Consider the following 15764-nt stretch of genomic DNA (forward strand, 5'->3'; position numbering starts at 1 on the left):
CAACAGCAGTGCACCTTCAAACTGTTAAATCCAATCAGCACAACATGCATGTGTTTGGGCAGTAGGACAAAACCTATAAACGGAGGAGGAGGAAATGCAAAGTCCACACAGAAAGCTCTGCACAACTGAGTCAGTAGACGGTGTTACCCACAGCTACACCATGGAAGTCGAACTGACTAATCACATTACAAAGGGTTAATATAGCAAGGTTAGTACGATAATAACTTAAATATTTATGTCAAATATACATTTTGTATTAATACAATCTCCCTACATATGGAGATTACATAGTTAAAAATTACTAGCAATAATCTGAGTCATTTAGCCTGAAAAAAATGGGAGGTTTGACTTTCAAACCTCAGGTTATTCATATTTATAAATGCCACAGCTTTAGCTTTAGTTGGCAAGCTAAATATTTAGGTTGCTAGCTAAGTGTCCCATCCATTCATCCATTTTCTTTACACCCTTGTCCCTAGTGGGTCGGGAGGGTTGCTGGTACCTATCTCCAGTTAACGTTCCGGGCGAGAGGCGGGGTTCACCCTGGACAAGTCACCAGTCTGTCGCAGGGCGCTAGCTAAGTGTTTAGCTTACCTAAACACTTAGCTTACCTAGCTAAGAGTTTAAGTAAGTGTTAGAGATTTTTTGGTATTATCATTTTGTTATTACTTTAGTTCATATTCAGTCTAATGTTAATCAATAGTTAATCAACATTCAGTCTATAGATTATTAAAGTGTTCTCTTCCTTCTGTGTGCATAAACTGACCTGGAGGCCCCGTCTGCTTGTTTGTCTTCATGTGAAAGTTAACTGTGTGTTTCCCAGACCTTAAATTATGTTTCCACAGGTGCCTCCTTATCAACCAGAATACTCAGAAACTGCCTGTGTGCAGTAATATTTTGTCTCTGCTGTCTTTCTTCCCTATCCTCCCTCTTGTTGTTTGATAATAAAAGACAAGCTGTAACCAAAGGTCTTTAGAACGCTCAGTGAACGGCTTGGAGGAGCAGTTTGCTGAGTCTTCTCCTTTTGCAAAAGCTTGGTCAGAAAACTCATATACGTTGTCTGTGGTTCTTTTATGTAGGTTCGAGAAAAATACCTATCAGTAAGCTAAATACTTAGCTAGGTAAGCAAAGTATTTAATTAGCAAGCTAAATATTTAAATTAATTATTTAGTTTGAAGCTAAATATTTAGCTTCAAACAATGTATTTAGTTAACAAACTAAATATTTAGTGTGAAACCAAATATTGAACTTGCTAACTAAATATTTAGCATGCTAGCTATATATTTTATTTGAGGCTAAGTATTTAGCTTGCTAATTATTTTTCTAGTTTGAAACTGACATTTCTAAATGGACCAACATGATGAAAGTATGACTGAAAAATGAACCCCTATTTTTTCCTCTATCAGTCTCAATAACCCAAATTATTGCTGTTAATTTTTTACTTTGTAGCTTTAAAAATGTCACCCTGTTCCTATAAAGTTTCCTTCCGTTGGCGTTAAAGTGAGTAGAAGCAACAGATTTACAAAGCTTAACATCCACGGTTGACCGTCTAAACGGAGACGACGTTGTCACATGGCAGCAGCTGGCTGATGCCAATTTTCTTCACGTAATCGTTCTGCAGAGACAAATGCAAAGGTAAAGTCAGCAGCTTGCTCTAGGAATCAAAACACATTCAGTTAGAGCCACCATAGGTTAGCAGAGCTTTTTAACTGGCGGCGTGGAACGTAATGTTTAATGCTCGACACACAATTAGCTTACATGATCTTACATGTAAGCTACATGTAAGATCATGTAGCTTACATGTAGCTACATGTAAGCTACATGTAAGCTACATGTAGCTACATGTAGCTTACATGTAAAAGAAAAAGAAAAACATGCTTAATGTTGGACATTTTTCAGTCCTTACTATGTACTTGACAACGTTGATGTGGTAGGGTATTCCCCCTATCTCCTCACACTTCTTCATGTTCAACCTCTCCGGATCTCCAGGAGCCAAAACAGGCGAGCCCGGCTCAGCCTGCAGCAAAAAACAAAAAAAGCAAATAAAAGTTGGGGAGAAAAGAAGGAAATCTCTGCTCCTATTCAATCCACACAAAAAAAATACATTTACATATGCTGCTGCCTCTGCCCGCATTTTACAACTTAAAGCAAATTCTTAAGAGGCAGACGTCTGTTCCTGGGTTATTAAATAAAACATAAGCTAAAATACCTAAAGTGCTACTGCTGTTTTCTTTCGAAGCGTTGCGTACTCACAGGGTCCTGGTCTCTCTGGATGGAGAGCAGATCCGACATTCTCTCGTTGAATCCGGGAGCAAAGTTTTCTGGGTTGATTGCTACAAAACACTGACCCTGAAATCCAAAACGAGACAAATTATGAAGACAGTACAGACTACCTTTTTCACTGAAGCAAAAAACAATACATTTTGTTTATTCACTGATGTTTTTTCTTGTTTTTTTTAAAACCATTTGTCTCTGAACTTTATAAAGTTCCTCTTAGAGGAAAAAATGGCTTCTAATGGAATTACTGCTTGAGCATCTTGAGTGATCTTATTGGTAGAGCTTAAATTAGACGTAGTTTTTAATCGGCTACTAACAACATTGCAAGGCAAGGAAACAGGTTTATTTAAAAAGCACCATACATATCACAACAGGAATTAACAAGTGTTTAAACAGATCCTAGTATCTAAAGCACATTGCATAGACTTGTAACAATTAGTGAAAGACAACTTTAAAAATTAAATTCTAGTTTAATTTAATTCTAGTTTAATCTGGTCCTGGAAACACTGAACAAGTAGCCAAATCTAATCAGTAATTAACTTTGGCCTAACACCACCATTTTGAAAATATACCAGGACTCTGACAGCAGCATCACGGAGGAGCTGCCTCGTTGTTGTTTTTTTTTTTTTCTTTAACAGAGGCCACTAAAGACAGCTTTATAGTTTTTCTGTGTCTCATTTCAACAGGAAACTCATTTTCATGGCGATGTTTTAATATTGGTGATTGTTAAAGTTTAAAACAGAGTGCTTCTTTCTGTCCCTGCTTTCCTCAGACCAAATTTCTGACCTATTTGCAATAAACTGGAGGAAATTCTGACTCATCCACTCACTGGTGTTACAGAGAGACTGACTCACGGATCATAGCGGACTAAGGTCAGGCGACGACACAAATAAAAAGCTGCTTTATCAGCATAAATTTGGAAGCAGACATAGTTTTCAGTCATTTGAGAAGGGAGAGATCAATCATGTTAAATTTAAGTGGGCTCAGAACAAATCCTAGAGGAACCCCACAATCTATTTATAACTACTGAATGATACAACGTAGTCCCTGTTATAAAAGCTTCTCCATGACCTTCAGCACTCTGACCTCTGCAGCACTCGGTCTGCTATATACTCTTTAAAGAGGATTTTACAAACGGCACTGAAGGAAACTAGTTGGTGCCTCGGTTATCAACAAACAGAGGAATGTGACTGACTTGTATGTTTCTATATTTCTAAGTCAAAAGTGAAAACGGATAAAAACAGCGTGGACGTACCAGGTTGGCGACGCGGTCGGTGACTTTCCATGTGCGGACGTATTTGCTGTACTGGGCTCCAGCCAGGATCCCACAGAAGACCTCCACCATCATCCCAAGACCGTAACCTTTGTAGCCACCTGCATTCAACAAATGAGCCACGATAAACATAACTCCACCATTATGCTCTCCAACAGGTTCGTTCTCTTTCAGGATCAATGTCATGGATTCGTAAAGTAAAAGGTAAACCAAACCTGGGACTAAGATTTGGAGAGGTGATTCTTTATCGTGTAGCTTTTTGAACAAAACTGAGAAATAAACCAATCATAAGATACAGTAGACAAAGGATGGACAATATAGTCCATTTTTTACATCAAAATTACAGTTTGATCCTAATTTCTACAAGTAAAGATATTTATTGAATTTATGTCAAGATGCACATTTGTGAGACTAGATTTAACCCTTAGTGCCATCAACACATCAGGGATTGTGTGTTTGATTTAAACAAAAAACTATGTGGGAGTTTAATAATGGAATAATTATATAAAATTTTGCAGTGCATATTATTAAACCAGTAGCTTTTTAAGAACCTAAAGGAAAGGCGGGGAAACAAAGCTGAACCCTGTAAGTGAGAGCGTAGAAAACAATGTCTAGAATACCTAGAACCTTCTGCTTTGGTTCTAGGTTAGAGTGCTTCGTGTCCTAATATTGTTTTATTGTTAATTTGAATCAAACACTTTGTGGTCTTAATCCAGCCAAGGAGCAAGAATCAAGAGTCACATTGGAAGGACTTTTCTACCATCTGGTGGTCGGAGTGTGAAATATGCCCAGTGGTGATTTTGTTCAGTTTGTGATATTACAGTGTTAGATTTGATTACAAATACTGTGATGATAAAAATGCAATGGTTGTTCATGTGGATGTGATGTAATTCAGTTTCTAAGCCCAAATTCAGCAACAGAAGCATCCAGAAAATAATCTGCACACATTTACCCAACTGCGTCTGTAGATCCGATGCATCCAAATTAACAGTTTATATTCATTCATTGAATAATAATTTACTGTTGATAGAATTGGGGAATTGGAGAAAGATTAAAGTAAAGTAATGTTGATGTTAATTTCTATCATATTCTCCAACCTGTGGCTTCACTGCCACCGATGGGGACCAGTCCTCCTCCGGTCAGAACACTCTTTGGGTCCGTTGTTACGTGTCCCTCCGGGTCACACCCCCATCCATCAGGGATCGGATCGCCTCGCCTCTCATTTAGCTCCACCTGTATGTGCGCATTACATCAACCAGGTGAGAATGAAGACTTTACGTATATTTAACGCTGTTGATTTGATTTTAAATGCGATGCCTAATTTGACATTAACCGGGCCACTTACAGGTATGAATAAACGTTAACTGTATCAAAAGGTTGACTGACTAAGCTGGGATTCTCTTCAAAACGAGGTTTTTCAGTACTAATGTGCTGCTCTCTTTTTCAACAAACCAAAATACGTCAATGAAAGTCCGGCTCTCACCTTTCCGAGCGCTACCGCTGAAGTGGCCGTGTCCAGGACAAAGCTGTCGCCGTGTTCGGCCGGAGCCGCCACGCTCAGCGGGTTGGTGCCCAGCGTGCGCTACAGGGTGCAGTTTCACATTGTTTTTCCAAGAATTATATGTAAGAAAATGTACAAATCTAGGACATGCATTCTATATTGTGTTAAGGCTTTAGGAAATGCAGGGACTAAAGAAGGAAAAAGCCTCTCAGTTGGAGTTGCTGACGTCCAGAAGCATCACATATGGGTTTATTCTATGGATTGAATGACATTCTCACCTCTTTACCGCGTGTGGGGACCACCAAGGGGGAGGTGTTGGTAAATGACATACCCTGCAGAAACAACATAAAGACTGCAAAGACGACTGAAGACGTACTTCCCTTGTGTCGGTTATAAAATTAAAAAGTTTTAATGGAAAAAGGGAAGTCTCACTCACGATCATGTTTTCTTTCAGGGCTTGCATTGAATAATAACCAGCAATTCCAAAATGGTTAGAGCCTTTGAGAGAAGAGTGACATAAGTTTATCATCCATTTATTGTTGTTTTCTTTGCCTGCCTTTCTTCCCTAATCACCTATTAAGATATGTCTGCAATTCAACACGGCTAACCTGACTCTGTTTCCCAGCCTCTATTAAAACCAGAGAACATGAGGGACCCACCATGCGCCACCACCCAGCCAATGCCAACCTCTTTGGCCTTCCTGATAGCCAGATTCATGCAGAAGTTTCCCACGACTGGGCCCAGCAGGTTGTTCCCGTCCACCAGCGCTGTGGCTGCGCTCTCCTTCTCCACCACAGGCTCGCCCTCCACTGCACACACTCCTGTCTGTATGTCCTTCAGGTACATATCTGTCAGCAAGGACACGGGTTGTAAGCAGCACGCACATTTTAGGCAGGGATTATTACACAGCAGACGTCAAACGGTGCAACAGAACGACAAGCTGCTGTTATGGACACTGAAAGGTGGATATTTACAAGCTTCCACATCGACTGACCCATCCTGTTGAGTCCATGGCTATAGTGCCCCCTGCAGTCTGCGGTCACCAGCACCTCGGCTAGGCTGCTAGCATGATGGGGTTTGGCGCCCACGGTTGTTAGGCACCTCTCAATGAAGCTTTGCACCTCCTGCTGGCTAATCACGCATCTGCATGGGGGGAGAAAACAGGAAACGAGGAAAACGATCCTTTCTCTTCTCTGTGTTGACATTTTTTTTGTTGTTTTAATTTTGGAATTACAATTAAATTTGTGGAGCATGGAACATGAGAAACAAAGAGGAACAGAAGTACAAAGTGACAAAGTGGCGATACACTCCAGAGCGAAGCTTAAATCCAACAGAGGGTCAGCGAGTGCATCGCGTCGCGTCGCGTCGCACTGCTGCGCCGCATTTCTAATACAAACCAAGACACGTCAGCTGTCTTTTCGCTCGCTTTGAGTGCTGTGAAGTTGAAAGTGGCTCTGCTTCACTTTCAATTTCAATGGATTTCATGTAATGAGTAATTATAGAGGAGAGAACAATTCTGAACTGCAAACAAAATGATGGATGGTCTTTAACATGAGTTACAAATTAAACTCAAACTGTGGCGTGTCTTTGTATTCTTACAGTTACATCTGCAGATCTTTTGAGCTTTTTTTTTTTAACTAACTTTGCTTTAGAAATATTTAGGGGGGGTTTACACAGTCTTTGCAAAACAGCTCAATATCAGTCAGACTGGATAAAGCGTCTGTAGCCATGGATTTCCATTTGGTTTAGATCTGGACTTTGACTAGGACACTTTTTAGCTCAATATTCTAATACCTGACCTGAAGCTGTGGTTATATGTTTGGGGCCATTGTCCTGCTGGAAGGACACACCTCTGCTACACTCACACAGATGTTGAAACCTCCACATGTTTCATTCATGGATTGTGTGTTTAGCCCCCAGCATGATACTCCCACCACCGTGTTTCATCATCAGGATGGTTTGTTCAGGGTCGCTTTCGGTTCTGCTCTCATGAGCAGAGCAGCTTCTTCCATATGTTTGCTCAGCGTGGCTCGTGGAAAACCGAAAATAGAAACTAATTATTGTTTTTGGTTTGCCGGTCGATTTCTGTTCCATTTTTCCATGGGAAAAAATATTACCCAACTCTCCCGACGTTTCTGTTTGAATTGTGTTTACAATGTGCAAAAACAGTAAACTGAAACAGGAGAAGTTAGTGTAAAGATGCACAGAAATAACTTTCCATGCATAAACAGACCAGCTGCAGAAGCAGTTTCTGCTTTTGCTTTTCTCCAGAAACTCCTGATTAGTGGCCCCATCAATCTGCTGACTGTCATTGCTTCTCAAGCCTCAACCCCCCCCCCCCCCACCTCTCTCTCTGCTCTCTTCTTGACTCGGGCCAAGTGAAGTAAGCCTGGTTCTGCTCTATCTACAACCAGTCCTAGCGGGCTCTGTGGAGGGATGTTGGTTTCACAAATCATGCCAAGAAAAAAAGGCCCCTCCCACTCTCATCTGCACGCATTGGGTTAATGCAGTGGAGCTTGACGAAACGTTCAGGTTCGCCTCATTTTTAGCTTTTCGTGTTTGACTTTATAAGTACTTAAGTGAAAAACGCCGCGAGGTGCAATTCCCGACGATGCAAAGCAGACGCACGACGGGAATGCGTTACAAATTGATTACGTTTTCTGCAGCCAGACTGCTGTTTTGCAGAAGGTTTCACGGGTACAAAAAAAAAAAAAAAAAACGTGCAGTAATTCAGTAGCAAACAGAAAAGAAATGTAAGAGCTGTTCATGCAACTACAACACTTTAGAGTCCGTGGGAGTTGTAGAGGTAAGATCGTGCATGTTGGGGCACCACGCCGCCTCCTACCTATCCATCCTGCTCTCTTCTCCCCACAGCGCGATGCTTTGTCACCCGTGGCGCTGCTTGTGTCTCTGATCGGCTGATTTGAAAAATAAAACAAAAATGATCCGCAGTGCTGTGTAGATTAGAAGACGATCCGCGCTGGGAACGCCCCCTGTTAGCGCGTCGATCAGTCCGTCAGTTTGCCTCCGTCTCAGTGGGCGCCATCATCACGGGTTTCTTTCTTTTTCTTTTTCTTTTTTTTTTTTTTTTGCAATTTTTCGCGCTCCACTGTTAAACATGGGAGGGACTCTCTGTGTCTCATAGATCGCATGTTTTGATGGGGGGCCTCCAGAATAATGCTCGAGTTCAAGGTCTTGAATAGAAACTTCCTGGGAGTCTGGAGGGAGGAGAAAGACTCAAATGATCCTGAAACTGCAGAAACACTTTATGGCCGAAGAAAGGCGAAGTAAACAACATGAACGACCCTCTACAATGCTATAAAGTACTTACACCTCTGAATCTGGTTACTTCATAATTATCTCAATAATATTATTAATAAATGTTATTATAATTATATAATAATGATAGCAAATATTATTATTATTATTATTATTATTATTATTATACTGTTGTTATAAGGTATAATTATTAAGGCAATATGTACTATTAATAATAATATAATAAATATTATTATTATTATTATTATTATTATTATTATTAATATATATGGAATATATATGTATAGCCTTATTTATTATTATTAATATTAATAATATATAATTATTGAGTCATCAATTATTTACAATTGCTATATCAGCAGTAAAAATTGAAAGATTTATTTTTCATTGTTAGTCTTAAGCATATCCATCCATCTTTTCAAAAATGTTTCCTATCACATTACAGTATTATATTACAATATAACAGTTGTGTTTGGTATTCAACAGGGAGAGTCTAATCCAGATTATAACAAAAATTTTATCAAAACATTGTTTAGCCGTAGCTCTTCTAGATTTACCATGCGCCTCTCTGCTGCTTCATGGTTTCTTGCCGTGTCTCGGTAGGTTTGCAGTTGTGCCTTATTTAGTTGCGGCCATTTTTAGTTAATGGCACTTTGGTTTGGTTAAAGCAAGAGTTTTTACAACAAATTCCTATGTTAAACTTCCTTAATCTCCCTGCTGTGTCCATTAGTCTTTATGATCCTATTTCTTTACTTATTTAGTCTAATAAACCTCCGATGCTCACACAGACATGGATTCATAACGACATCAATCTGTACTACTAATTATTGCTAATTGATCAATTGCTGTGCATTTTATTTTGCAGGCATTTGATAAAAACGATTTCATTGTCTTATTTGATTTTGATCGACAACAAATACAAAAACTGTCTTGCTGATTTTAGAGACGTCTTTTTGTAGGAGGTCTGGTTTGACACCAGAGCTTTGGGCCTCGGTCCGAGGCTTTCTGCTGCTTCCACATTGCGCCATCGCCCTAGAAAAAAAAAAAGCTCCTGAAAAGAGCAGGAGGAAGTACGCTCCTCCTCCTCTTACTGTAGGACCCAATTCTATCCTGTAATTTCCCCTCAGACATCTGTAAGCATTTGCCTCAGACCACAGGAGGAAAATAGAAAGCTAGAAGCCCTGGGCTGTGATTTGGGCAGATATAAATAAAAGAGAAGCTACAAATGTGAAGGGCGTCAGAAGGAGCGCAACGTGAAATCACATGAGTGGCACAAGGAAAACCTGGGGAATCTTGGAGATTTAGCGTGGGGGTGGCGACTGGACTGCAGATCAGCTGAGTGGGTGTGTTTCAGGAAGAAATGGATGTTACATGTTAAATGTGTTGCACCACATAAGCAGGATTAAAGAGACAAATGAACAAATACATATTATTAGTCAAAGTGGAATTTCTTGATTTCTATGAACTTGACCTCAAACCTTCGTCATTGAATTGGAAACCTGCAATTTTGGACTTTATTTGCTTTTCTTTGTTTTATGGATGTAGCAGTAAACTGCGGGGCTGAAACTTTAGCTTAAGCGAGTCCAGCGACTCTGACCAGTCAGGAAGAGACAACTAGAGCCACGGCTGTCTCTTCTGAAATGTCTCACGTTCGGTCTGAGCGGTCGTTCGTTCAACTCAGAGCAGAACCAGCAGACTTGGACGGCGTCCCGTTCCGCTGCGGGCCTCCTGCATTCGGCCCTCTGTAGCGGTCTTCCTGGGCGGCTCCGCCTCTCATCCGAAGGGCACGTTCGACACGGTTCCCAGAACTGGACGTTTTGTGTGTACATGTAAAAATGCTAGTGGGCCAAACACACAGCTGGGAGCAGACCCACCCCGGAGTCGGGCCATGGAAACCCAAAATGATCGCTTTAAAGCTGGGTGTGGGCGCAGCGGCGGGAACCGCAGGAGCCAGCCGAAGGAACACCTCTCGGCACCTGTTCCCGTCGGCTGGGCGGGGACAGAAAACGACTCGGCTGCATGGAGATCTTGACATGGAAAGATAAATAAATCTCTTTTCGGTCTTTCTGTGATGTACTGTGCTAACATACAGTCTGATTTATTTATTTCATAGATTGAAAACAATAAGGAGATACAACAGAAAAATCTTCAAAGCACCAAACAACAAAAAAAAACTTTTAAAATGATGAAAAGAGAAGTATAAAGTAATGTGAGAGATGCTAGAAGGCGAAAATGAATTCACTGTCCGTTGTAAAACTTTGGCTCCACGTTTGTTTGTTATTTCAGTTCTCAATCTCAATCTATCCTGACCAACGATGGTTCCAACAACCGATCAAATTGTACTTCACATAAATACAATAAATACCAAAAATAAAGCAGAGAAGCTGGATTTAGTGACTGGCCATGACGTAGCCTTTAAAAAACCTTAGGATTTCTTTAGGTTTTGTGCAGTGGCATAAGCTGAAGTAGTTTTAGCGTAGATACATGGACATTGTCTAACTGAGAAGACACTGACAAACCTATGAAATGTAGACAATATCCTCTGACACATCACCACGTACCACAGCCAGGCACATTTTCAGTTAGAGTTGTTTTAGATCTCGACCACACAGGAACAATTTTCTTCTGAAACAGGTTGTTATCGAAAACACTTGGGTTCACACAGGAACGTTTTCAGAAATGTTTCCCTCTGCAAGAAAACCCAGAGAGAGAGAATAGCCTCATTTTTGACTCCTCTCGACCTGTGGGTGGCGCTAAACAAGCACTGTGGGACGTGTGCGTAAAGCTGCCACAACAATACGAACACAAGTGAAGTCTTTTGTGGAATATGTAATCTTCCATTGTCGCATTTGATATGTTTGAGGTTATAGGTCAGGCTAGATTGTAGGCTAACATGTCGGAGATTTCACAAAAAATATATTTTCGTTGTCCAAATACACGAGAGTGAATGTTTTACTCTGGAACCTGTTTAAAAAGAAAAACATTTCGGGCGCCCAAAACGCCGTCTCCATGTAGACATAGAGGAAAAATTGTTTAAAACTTTTCCCTTTTAGCAAAAAAAAACTGTTTCGTGTGGACGGGATGCTAAGCTGCTGAAACTAGCTAAAATGCTGTTTTGTGACTAGCTTTTAGCATACAACTGCTAACAGCTAGCTTCATCAAACTCGCTGTAATATCACATCTTTTACTACACGTACTTATAATAATTTTAAATTGCTTTACTTCAAAAAATGCAAACTGTCCCTGTAATGTTTTTCTCTCATTCCTTCATTTCATCTTTCAGGCCATTTCAGCCTTTGGCTCACCACATAAAACATCAGCATGCTCTAAAGTTTTTGCTTTTCTTTCCTTTTTGTACTAGCAACAGCTCAGATGTAAGTCACATTCATGGCACAGTTTCAAAAATACTGCTTTAACCTGTTGGTCTCAGGTTGTCATTCACAATGACAGGGGTGTCAAACTCCAGTCCTCAAGGGCCGCTGTCCTGCAGTGTTTAGATGTGCCACAGGTAAAAAACAGTGGAATGAAATGGCTTAATTACCTCCTCCCTGTGTAGATCGGTTCTCCTGAGCCTTGCTAATGACCTAATTATTCTTTTCAGGTGTGGTGCAGCAGAGGCACATCTAAAAGTTGCAGGACAGAGGCCCTTGAGGACTGGAGTTTGACACCCCTGTCACTAGAGGACCCAAATTTAGGTCCTCTCGTGACAGACAGGTTAATCCGCCTTGATGTTTTTATATTTATCAAATTTTTGGCAGAGAGACGCTAATACTGCTAAAATAAGTTAGTGTTACAATTAATTCAGATGGCGAGCAGAAGTTTTAACACATCTGCATAGGACAAGTTGAAAACAAACATTTAGACGTCGACTAATTCTAACGTCTGCCATCGCCTTCTGAATCCAATCGGAGATTTTGTTTTTTTTCCTCCTTCATCTACCAGCTGAACAGCTTGAGGAAGTTTTGGAAACCGTCCTCTCCCAGGAAATCAAAGGAACCCTGAGAGGAGCCGAGGTGGACGAGCAGGAGGACGATCAGGACGACGGCCAGCAGAGGGATCAGCAGGTTCCAGCCGGCGGCCAGGATGTTGTACCATTTGGCCTTGTCTGAGCACTCCTGAGCCAGCTGCAGGTTCCCCAGAGTCTTCTGGTCCCGGGCCTGAACAAACACAAGCATATCAGATTTAGTGCCTCGCAAATACTCCTCAACATGTATATATTTATTCACACTTTGCCACAACACAACCACAAACATCTTTGGGATATGTTGAGGTTTTATATGATGGACCAACACAAACTAACGCATTTCTGTGAAGTGGAACAGAATGTGTTTTTCAACTAAAGATCTGAAAACGGTGACATACAGCCTCCATGGACCTTGTAGACAGACTTTGGCTTGGACTCCAGGTCGGACTTTGGGCTGAATTTACTCTGATCTAAACTATTTCATTACAGGCCTTTCTGTATGTTTATGTGGCTGTCCTGTGGGAAGGTGAACCTCCGCCCCACTCTCCACTCTTTTGTAGCCGCTTAAATGTTTTCTTTCAGGATTGTCACGTGTTGATCTTCATCCATCTTCCCACCTTCTCAGTCTGTGCTGAAGAAAAAGCATCAGCAAGCTGCGTCCGCCACCACGTCTCAAGGTGAAGATGATGCGTTCAGGGTCTTGTGCTGTGTTCACTTTTTGCCCCAAAAGGTTTAATCTTGATTCTAACTGACCTGAGAATCTTCTTCCACATATTTGCCGTGTCTACTAAATGCCACGTGACTTCTTTCATTATTTTTAACTTTCGTGTGATTCATTCTATAAAGGCCAGATCTGTGGAGGACCTGGCAGTTTCTGCCACCTGAGCGTTGGATCTCTGCACCTTCCCAAGAGACACCACGATCCTTAAGGGTGTTTTTACACCTGATAGTCTGGCAGACTCGGTTTGACTGGGGACCAAAATTGCAACATTTTCACATTTTCAGCCGTAGCGATTCATTTTCATGTTGCAGTGTGTAAAAAGAGAGAAAGAAAAAAAACTTGAAAAACCTGTTTACCTTCTCACCTCTGGTGGCGCTGCACCGAGAACTACTGAATAAAGTGACACAAAAACCTCAGAAGAAGGCACTGAACGCACCCTCCTTCACAAATTGTAAACAAAAATAGGGTAGCATCGGATTTTGGAGATTGTAGGATTTCTTTTTTGTCTTTGGCAAAAGACCTTGAATAATTTCTCCTGCTAGCGCTAGACTGAAGCATTTGTTTCTGTTGTATTTACCCAGAATGCCCTTGTTATAGCCAGTTTCCTGCTTTTGGAGCGGTCTCTTGCCTGCTTGGCGTTCACATATCACTTTAATTTTACTTCAGCTGAACCAAAACCTGGGTTTTTAGGTGGGCCAGAGTTAGCTTGTTTTGGTCAGCATCAGAGTTCGATTGCGCATTCACATCTCCCCAAACAAACCGGACCTTCTGGCTAAGAAACTAGAATTCAAGTAAAGAAAACTAAGCAGGGCTACTTCTCTGATTACCGCCTGTCAGTTTCAGGAAACAGCCATGTTTTGGTAATTTTACTGTTCTTCATACTCTTATTTTTGTTTCTACAACTGTTTTTCTCCATAATAGCTGGATTTATGGATGGCCCAACCAGTAGCTGCCTTGTTTTTAAATTCTTCCACCTGAGCTGCGGATCTCCGCAGCTCCTCCAGAGATTGGGATACTATTTTACCACTTATATCTGCTTAAAACATCTTCACAACTCTATGCCTGATCAGTTTTGTGTGTCTCTAACATCCTCTATCAAACTCTGACCCTTTCACAGAGCAGATTTTATTTAGCGGTGACAGAGTAAAGGGAGCTGGATATGAACATCCAAAGTGAATTTTTAGGATTTTTATTTGTAAAGAAAAGTGTCTGAATTTGACTTTGTCCTTCCAGTTGACAATCATGCACTACTTTGAGTTGCTTAATTACATGGTACGTAGTTATAATTGGACAAAATGGGGGAGAAAAATAAGCAAAGACTCATGTAACCTTTGTGTCTCCTCTAGGTCTCATCAGAGTGCAGTGTTACTGAACCTTTCCACCAGCACTCTCTAATTTCTTGACAGTACTTGCCCATTAAGAAGATGCCAATTATGCCATTTTTAACTCCCCACTTTGTGAGACACTGCCTTTAATTTCCGTGCTGAGCCAGTCACAAGCCTGGAGTTCAAAACTATGCAAACAGGAGGGAAAAAAGGAGTGAAGTGACTGGTTTACACACCCTTCTGTGGTAAGCTTAGCAGAAACTTGTTTTTTAAATTCAGGTATCTTTTTGTCGGTAAAACATCTGCCTGACTCCATTCCTGTGGTGTAAAGCATTCCAAGTTTCTGGACAAGGACATTCTAGATGCTTTGCAGCTAAATGTGTTTTGTTGCAATGTGTGTGATTCAAAAGAATACAAAATCCAACAACTCGGGGAATCTAAATATATTTATAGATATTTTCAATGGTTAGAGCTCTCAAGTCGACATTTGCACAAACAAAATGGCTCTTGAGGTTGGCAAACAGAGGATGGCCACATCCTGGTCTGCTGGTCTGGATTATTTTTATCCAGCTGTATTTCCCAGCGTGGCATTTGGAATATAACGCCTACTGACGAATCCGACTGTCTGTCTAATACGGCCAACTTCGAGAAATTGGACAAGGAATGTTGAATTGTTCTCATCAAATGTCACCAACTACCAAACTGTCTTGTTCCAAGGACTTATCTTCTTGATTTTGCTTTCACTCTCAGCTCCAACCACTGAACATTTTCAGGGTTTTTTCTCATTAGTTAAAGAAAATTCAGATCAAAAGTCAAAGGAAGGGGCCACTCAGTGCAAGTTCTGGGTGTTGAATTGGTTGTTGTTGTTTTTTTACTCTGGGTGCCATTTTAAGCTTCGTCTCATTTGAACGCCTCCTCAAAACGGTTCAAATTTCTAGTGAATTCAAGAAAACAGGACCTGAGCTCACCTTGATGGAGTAGATGAGTGCCATGAAGCCCAAGCAGCAGAAGTTGACATAAAAGGTGTTGCAGAGTGACCAGAGCAGGTAGTCCCGGGGCGGGTTCTTCCCCGAGTTGCCCATGTTCACCACGGTGGAACCCGCCGGCTTGCGGGCCGACTTGCAGTTTGTGAGTGGGGTGCAGTCGGATGGAAAGTTGTAGGAATGATTATCCATGTTGAAGCCCTCTGGTTGCGATCGAACGGTTGACTTAGTGGATGGCGAGTCTCTCTCTCTCTGTTTGGAAGTGGTCCCCCCCACCACCACCCGGTCTGGGAGGCTTTTAAAGGCCCGCGAAAAGGGAGGTGGCTGGGAGAAGACGCATGGGCAGGGTCCTTTAATACACAGCAGGTCTGTCATTATGTGGCCGGGCCTAAAGGAGACTGAAATAGAGACAGAAAGACGAAAGAGAACAAAACTTTATACGAG

The 15764-nt window shown here is 41.3% G+C and overlaps 2 protein-coding genes across 3 annotated transcripts; both read right to left on the reverse strand.

Annotated features, from left to right (window-relative positions):
- Positions 1–1274: 1274 nt before the first annotated feature.
- Positions 1275–8131, reverse strand: LOC106955260 (uncharacterized oxidoreductase YjmC-like). 2 transcript variants are annotated; one of them, XM_015045351.1, is made up of 11 exons: positions 7894–8131; positions 6043–6191; positions 5708–5896; positions 5485–5546; positions 5327–5380; positions 5031–5129; positions 4645–4780; positions 3530–3648; positions 2251–2346; positions 1904–2014; positions 1275–1612 (listed from the first exon to the last, which is right to left on the reverse strand). In XM_015045351.1, the coding sequence occupies exons 1-11, from the start codon at positions 7899–7901 to the stop codon at positions 1547–1549; spliced, it is 1089 nt and encodes a 362-aa protein (XP_014900837.1). In that variant the 5' UTR covers positions 7902–8131; the 3' UTR covers positions 1275–1546. The 2 variants fall into 2 exon arrangements, with proteins under 2 accessions (XP_014900837.1, XP_014900838.1); XM_015045352.1 differs by lacking the exon at positions 7894–8131 and having other exon boundaries at positions 6023–6112.
- A 3917-nt stretch (positions 8132–12048) lies between these two features.
- Positions 12049–15623, reverse strand: LOC106955265 (interferon-induced transmembrane protein 5-like). Its single transcript, XM_015045355.1, has 2 exons — positions 15306–15623; positions 12049–12484 (listed from the first exon to the last, which is right to left on the reverse strand). Exons 1-2 carry the CDS (start codon positions 15510–15512, stop codon positions 12263–12265), a joined length of 429 nt encoding a protein of 142 aa, XP_014900841.1. The 5' UTR covers positions 15513–15623; the 3' UTR covers positions 12049–12262.
- Positions 15624–15764: the final 141 nt, after the last annotated feature.

The sequence above is a fragment of the Poecilia latipinna genome, unplaced genomic scaffold, assembly GCF_001443285.1.
Source record: "Poecilia latipinna isolate Pla-1442-1.1 unplaced genomic scaffold, P_latipinna-1.0 Scaffold722, whole genome shotgun sequence".
Classification (NCBI taxonomy): domain Eukaryota; kingdom Metazoa; phylum Chordata; class Actinopteri; order Cyprinodontiformes; family Poeciliidae; genus Poecilia; species Poecilia latipinna.